This window comes from Nerophis ophidion, linkage group LG18 (assembly GCF_033978795.1).
Source record: "Nerophis ophidion isolate RoL-2023_Sa linkage group LG18, RoL_Noph_v1.0, whole genome shotgun sequence".
In the NCBI taxonomy this organism is placed as follows: Eukaryota; Metazoa; Chordata; class Actinopteri; order Syngnathiformes; family Syngnathidae; genus Nerophis; species Nerophis ophidion.
In genome coordinates this window covers 23,782,914-23,790,141 of record NC_084628.1, presented here as the reverse complement: position 1 = coordinate 23,790,141, position 7,228 = coordinate 23,782,914, and the positions used below count along the sequence as shown (strand labels likewise).

Sequence of the window (7,228 nt, the reverse complement as noted above, 5' to 3'; positions counted from 1 at the left end):
TTTTATTATTTTTATAAATCGACACAGGCGTTTCACTAATCATGACCGAATCGAACAAAGTCTTTACGCTAACGTATAAAGCTCCAAATAATGACTAAGCCTTACACCGCCCTTTTGTACCCCTCCTCTGCGTGTGTGTGTGTGTGTGTGTGTGTGTGTGTGTGTGTGTGTGTGTGTGTGTGTGTGTGTGTGTGTGTGTGTGTGTGTGTGTGTGTGTGTGTGTGTGTGTGAAGTGCGTGCGTGTCCACATCTCCACACGTAACATTCCCAGCCATCAATACATCGAAATCTGGAAGTTGTTTCAAACGATCGTAAACATTTAAACTATCAAATATATGGTCACATGCTGCTCAGATGACATTGCTTTCTTAAAAAAAACTGAACCCTCCTCTGTTCCCTGTCAGGTCTTAACTCCACCCTCTTCCTGGTTTAACCACTCCCACCGCAGGTCTTAACTCTGCCCTCTTTCTGTTTAAAACTCCACCCTCTTCCTGGTTTAACCACTCCCACCGCAGGTCTTAACTCCACCCTCTTCCGGGTAAGCCACACCCACTTGACCTTGACATTTGAACCTGACATTTGAACCTGACCTTTAACCTTGACCTTTAACCTTGACCCCTCATAAATCATTAACCTTTGAACTTGACCCCTCATAAATCATTGACCTTTGACCTTGAGGGTCATAAATCATTGATTTATGGGGGGTCATAAATCACTTTTGACTAAAGGTAGGGACTTAACTTCTCTCACATGATGTTAGTCAAGGAAAATTATTAAACTGCATAAATAGGATCCTGTAATTGGATTTTGATATAATTTTTTTTATCTTGATAGATTGAAAATGAACACCAATGAGTTGACTGATGAACATTTTCACATAATTGATTCAGAAAATATAAATAACAACAAAGTAAATATATTATTAACCGCAACAAGTAATTGTAAAAAAAAAAAAAAAGACAAAACCCATCAACGTTATGATTTGAGCAATTTTAGAACTTGCTTGTTCTATTTGTAAACAAAGAAAACAATCTGAATGTGTCTTTATTTTTATCGTGCCGTGATTTCTCCAGTTCGGCCCACTTGGGAGTAGATTTTTCTCCATGTGGCCCACGATCCAAAATTAGTTTGACACGCCTGATTTATACCGTAGTGTTTGCCATTCCTTAACCATGCAGTTATATTCATGGTTCCATTTTTAACAACTGTCCTCTTATTGCTGTGTTTTTTATTTATTTATTTCATTAAGTTATATTTTGAGATTTTGCGTTCACAACACTTATATCCCAAATTAAATTGCCATGAATTGATTAACGTGGACCTCGACTTAAAGGGGAATATTATCACCAGACCTATGTAAGCGTCAATATATAATTTGATGTTGTAGAAAAAAGACCATATATTTTTTCAACCGATTTCCGAACTCTAAATGGTTGAATTTTGGCGAATTAAACGCCTTTCTATTATTAATTCTCAGAGCGATGACGTCACAACGTGACGTTACCTAGGTAGTCAGTCCGCCATTTTCTCAAACACATTACAAACATCGAGTCTAATCAGCTGTGTTATTTTCCATTTTTTCGACTGTTTTCCGTACCTTGGAGACATCATACCTCGTCGGTGTGTTGTCGGAGGGTGTAACAACAGGATCAGGGACGGATTCAAGTTGACTTACATGGAGTGTGCTTCGATTAGCACGGCATGCTAATCGATGCTAACATGCCATTTAGGCTAGCTGTATGTACATTTGTAGCTATATTTGCATCCAGCCTTTTTCTCCACCCACATTCAATGCCAAACAAACATTTACCAATCGACGGATTTAAGTTGCTCCAGTGTCACAAGATGCGAAAGTCCCGATCGTTTGGTCTGCACATTTTACCGGCGATGCTAAGGCAGACATGGCACAGAGATGTATGGATATCCTGCAGATGCATTTCCAACGATAAAGTCAACGAAATCACAAAGGTGAGTTTTGTTGATGTTATTGACTTATGTGCTAATCAGACATATTTGGTCACGGTATGACTGCCAGCTAATTCATCCTAACATGCTATTTAGGCTAGCTGTATGTACATTTGTAGCTATATTTGCATCCAGCCTTTCTCTCCACCCACATTTAATGTCAAACAAACACTTAACAATCAACGGCTTTAAGTCGCTCCAGTGTCACAAGATGCGAAAGTCCCGATCGTTTGGTCTGCACATTTTACCGGCGGTGCTAAGGCAGACATGGCACAGAGATGTATGGACATCCTGCGACACTCAATCGAAGGCGATCGCCGAATAGCGTCAATAGCTATTCGCTAAGTAGCTTCAGTTTCTTCTTCAATTTCGTTTTCGCTATCTGCCTCCATTCTCCAACCATATGTTTCAATATATGTGTAATCTGTTGAATCGCTTAAGCCGCTGAAATCCGAGTCTGAATCCGAGCTAATGTCGCTATATCTTGCTGTGCTATCTGCCATGTTGTCATCACTAAATGACGTCACAGGAAAATGGACGATGGATTTGAAGATAGCGAAAATCAGGCACTTTAAAGCCTTTTTTCGGGATATTCCATGATGGGTAAAATTTTGAAAAAAACTTCGAAAAATAAAATAAGCCGCTGGGAACTGTTTTTTATTGGTTTTAACCCTTCTGCAATTGTGATAATGTTCCCCTTTAAACAAGTTTAAAAACTTATTTGGGTGTTACCATTTAGTGGTCAATTGTACGGAATATGTACTGTGCAATCTACTAATAAAAGCTTCAATCAATGAATCAATCAAAAGTCAAATGTATAGTACTCTTACAAGTGCAACTCATATTTGATACTTTTACCAACCTGCCTGTGTTTTTAATTTCGTATATAATATTTTTGACTGTTCTCCGACAAGCGCACAACACATTGTTTACTTTGTTTGTATCATTGCTATCATTGTGTTGTGCTTGTCTTTGTGGCCGCTTGTTGTCGCCAGAGTTCACTCTCAAAGTGCACACAGGACGTCTGTCTTGTACGTGACACCATCGTACGCCAGCAGAAGGCACTGCCGTGCTTCTTTTCTCTCTCTCCTAATGTTTGTTTACAAAAGCTACGGTGGCCGACAGGGGCAAACGCCTGTTTTGGTTATGGATAATTGAAGTTTGGGGCGTCTGGATGTTGAAAATCTAGGTGGATCACTTATCAGATATAATATCCTTATAGAATATGTAAAGAAAACAGCCACCATTTTAACAGGTCATTGTTTTGTTTTGTTGTAAGCTCAGTGAGTGTTATTTTTAGTCAAATCACGCCGCTCCCTTCCAGCTGGACCAATGGCGGGCTTCCACTTTTGAGCGACGTCCCGGGGCGACGTCTCAGCGCTTCATGAGGGTGTTCGCTTTCTGGTTGGCGGCATCGATGCGAGACATGTTGTGGTTGACCTGCGGGGACAAGACAGGCGCTTTGTCATTACTAACCAAGGCATGCCCTTTGACCCCTCACACTTAATAGTAATCATGTTCAAATTAAAGTTATTTTTTTATTTACCTCTGCCAGGAGGTTACGTTGCAACGTAATCGTTGCAGTTAACAAAATAGCTCAGTTAGTTCTGTGCTAATTTTCATGAAACTTTCAGGAAATGTCAGAAATGTAATAAGAAACAATTGGTCATTTCTACGTTTACGTTACGATCCCCAAAGACAGTGGATGACTGAAAAGAGGGTTCACTCCATTTCTTTCATTCCATTATAAATAACCCAAAAATGTATGAGCAGGTTTTTATAAGTTTTAGGAATTGTCAGAAATGGAATAAAGAGAAAGTGATTACATTTTGGGGCTGATCTGGTTTATGGATGGCTGACAAGAGGGTTCACTCTGTTTCTTTCATTCCGCTATAGATACAGTAGTTCAAAAAGTTATGGGCAGATTTTTATAAGTTTCAGCAATGTCAGAAATTAGATAAAAAACAAGTGATTACATTTTGGGGCAGATCCGGTTTATGGATGACTGACAAGAGGGTTCACTCTGTTTCTTTCATTCCGCTATAGATACAGTAGTTCAAAAAGCTATGGGCAGATTTTTATAAGTTTCAGCAATGTCAGAAATTAGATAAAAAACAAGTGATTACATTTTGGGGCAGATCCGGTTTATGGATGACTGACAAGAGGGTTCACTCTGTTTCTTTCATTACGCTATAGATACAGTAGTTCAAAAAGCTATTGGCAGATTTTTATAAGTTTCAAGAATTGTCAGAAATGGAATAAGGAACAAGTGACTAAATTTTGGGGCTGACTACCAAAAATACCGGCGGATTTTCATCAAAATTTCAGGATTGTTAGAAATTAGATAAAAAATCAAGTGATTACATTTTGAGGCTGATTCGGTTCTTAGATGAGCGACAAGAGGGTTCACTCCGTTTCTCTCATTCTGCTATAGATAGTTCAAAAAGCTATGGGCAGATTTTCATAAATTTCAAAAATTGTCAGAAATGGCATAAAGATTTTCTTCTAAATATCAGGAAATGGATCTAAATATCAAGAAATGGAATAAAGAATAATTGGGGCTTATCTGGAACGTTTCTACGTTTACGTTACACTCCTCATCTTCACCCACAGAGACACAGACAGTTAATGACTGACAAGAGGGTTCACTCCGCTTATTTCATGCCACTACAGATAGCTCCAAAAGTTACAAGTGGATTTTCCTCTAACTTTAAGGATATGTCAGAAATGGAATAAGAAACAAGTGATTACATTTTGGGACTGATCCGGTTTATGGATGACTGACAAGAGGGTTCACTCTGTTTCTTTCATTCCGCAATAGATACAGTATTCCAAAAAGATATGGGCAGATTTTCATAAGTTTCAGGAACAAGTGACTGCATTTTAGGGCTGATTACATTTTGGGGCTGACTACAAAAAATACTGGCGGATTTTCATCAAACTTTCAGGAATGCCAGAAATTAGATAGAAAACAAGTGATTACATTTTGGGGCTGATTCGGTTCTTGGATGACCGACTAGAGGGTTCCCTCCGTTTCTTTCATTCCGCTATAGATAGTTTAAAAAGGTATGGACAGATTTTCATAAATTTCAGCAATTGTCAGAAATGGAACAAAGAACAAGTGATTACATTTTAGACCTGAAGTAAATCATTTTTATGTTTACTTCACAATCCCCGCCTCGACCTACGGAGAGACGAAATAGTTATTGACTGACAAGAGGGTTGACACAGTTTTGAGTTTTTTTCATTTCATTGTTTTGATAACTAAATAAAATCCAACTTTCAGGAATGTCAGAAATTAGATAAGGAACAAGTGATTACATTTTGGGCCTTCTCCAGTTCATGGATGACTGACAAGTGGGTTCACTCTCTTTCTTTCGTTCCGCTATAGATACAGTAGTTCAAAAAGCAGATTTTCATAAGTTTCAGGAATTGTCAGAAATGGAATAAGTGACAAGTGATTACACTTTGGGGCTGATCCGGTCTATGGATGACTGACAAGAGGGTTCACTCTGTTTCTTTCATTCCGCTATGGATACAGTAGTTCAAAAAGCTACGGGCAGATTTTCATAAGTTTCAGGAATTGTGCGAAATGGCATAAGGAACAAGTGATTACATTTTGGGGCTGATCCGGTCTATGGATGACTGACAAGAGGGTTTACTCTGTTTCTTTCATTCCGCTATAGATACAGTAGTTCAAAAAGCTACGGGCAGATTTTCATAAGTTTCAGGAATTGTGCGAAATGGCATAAGGAACAAGTGATTACATTTTGGGGCTGATCTGGTTCAGAGATGACTGACGAGAGGCTTGATGGCGTTCAGGACTTTATTTACGTTTGAGAGATAGGGTATGTGCTCTCTGAGAGGTTTTTTTAGTTTCCTATTTAACAATGGCGTGGAAGCGGTGAAGCGGCGTGAGGCCGCTGCTTGTTATGTCGCCGTGACACCTCACCTTCCCATCAATGCGCACCATCTGGGCGTCCTGCGCGTTGATCTCGCTGCCCATGTCCAGCGCCATGCTCTTCAGGTTCCCAATGATGTTGCCCACGTGAGCCAGGTTGTCCTCCATCTCGTCCTCGCGGGCGTCGTTGGTCACCCTTAGACAAAGGGAGGAGGAGGGGGCGGGGTCACGTGTGTTTGCGCAGCTGCCTCGGCGTCAAGTGTCACCGTACCTTCGAATGTGTCCGCCGCTCATGGTCATTTGTTCCCGCTCGTCCACCACCCGAGACGATGGCGGCTGATTGCACACCACGCCGTCTTGTCCGGACGCCCCGCCCCAAACTGCCTTGTAGGCGCCGCTTTTCTCGAAGGCCTTGAGCCTGCCGGGGGGGGGGGGGGGGGGGGGGGGGAGTTGTAAGTTGTGGACTTCTGGTGGGAGACCTAGAAGGGGAGGACGTGCACGTACTTGTCACAGCCACACAGGCCGCAGCACTTGCCCAAGTCGGTCAGGTTCTTCTCCGCTTCCTTCATGTCCGAGTTGATCTGATCCAAACCTTCTTCGATGCGCTCCAGCTGCTCTGAGAAGAAGAAAGGTGGCCAGCGGTAGGAAGAGGAAGCGAGAAGAAACGTTCACTGGCGGCCTCTCAGCAGCTGACCTCAAAAGGTCGTTTGTCTAAAGTGCGTTTGTGCACACGGTCGACCACAGCCGCTTCCCATCGGACAGACCGCGAGTCTGCGTGGTGGCCAGGCTCAATGAGCAACACTTCGGACCTGAGTGGGTTCTGATATTTCTACCCTTCTTGAGACATCGAGAAGGAAAAAGTAGCTTCCATATGAGGAGGTGTGAACAAGTGATGAAATAAATAATTGTCCCAATCACATTGCATCTAATAGAGAATGTCTCTTTTGCACCCCTGGTGGTGAAATCTATCAGAATGAGGGTGGTCCCAAAAAGGAGGGATTTTTCAAATTGACTGTGTGCTGTTTTAAAAGTGCTCCGCCTCTGGTCAACGTACGAAATAACAAGCGTGGGCAAAATTTTGAAGTGCTCCCCCTCTGGCCAACATATGAAATAACAACTGTGCGTAAGACATTGAAATGAGCCACCTCTGCCCAAAATTATTACTTTTTTTTTTTTTTTTTTAAATATGTATAGAGTGACAAACTTTAATAACTTGAAGTAAATAATCAAGATTAAAAACCAATTACAAACAAACAATTTGAAAAAATTATTAATTGATCAAAATATTTCCCTTTTCTGTATTTGCATAGTATGGATATATTATTAATGTTGTAAATACAAATCTTCATACATCTAGAAAGG

The 7,228-nt window shown here is 40.8% G+C and overlaps 1 protein-coding gene across 1 annotated transcript in view; it reads right to left on the bottom strand.

The window, feature by feature from the left end:
* Nucleotides 1–753: 753 nt before the first annotated feature.
* The window catches only part of zgc:101731 (SNARE_SNAP25N and SNARE_SNAP23C domain-containing protein), a 10,981-nt gene continuing 4,506 nt past the window's right edge, over nt 754–7,228 (bottom strand). Inside the window, exons 5-8 of the mRNA XM_061877773.1 lie at nt 6,371–6,482; nt 6,138–6,284; nt 5,918–6,062; nt 754–3,405 (exon numbers count right to left, since the gene is read on the bottom strand). Coding sequence (XP_061733757.1) covers nt 3,340–3,405; nt 5,918–6,062; nt 6,138–6,284; nt 6,371–6,482 — 470 coding nt within the window. The 3' untranslated portion in view covers nt 754–3,339. The remainder of the gene's footprint in view (nt 3,406–5,917; nt 6,063–6,137; nt 6,285–6,370; nt 6,483–7,228) is intronic.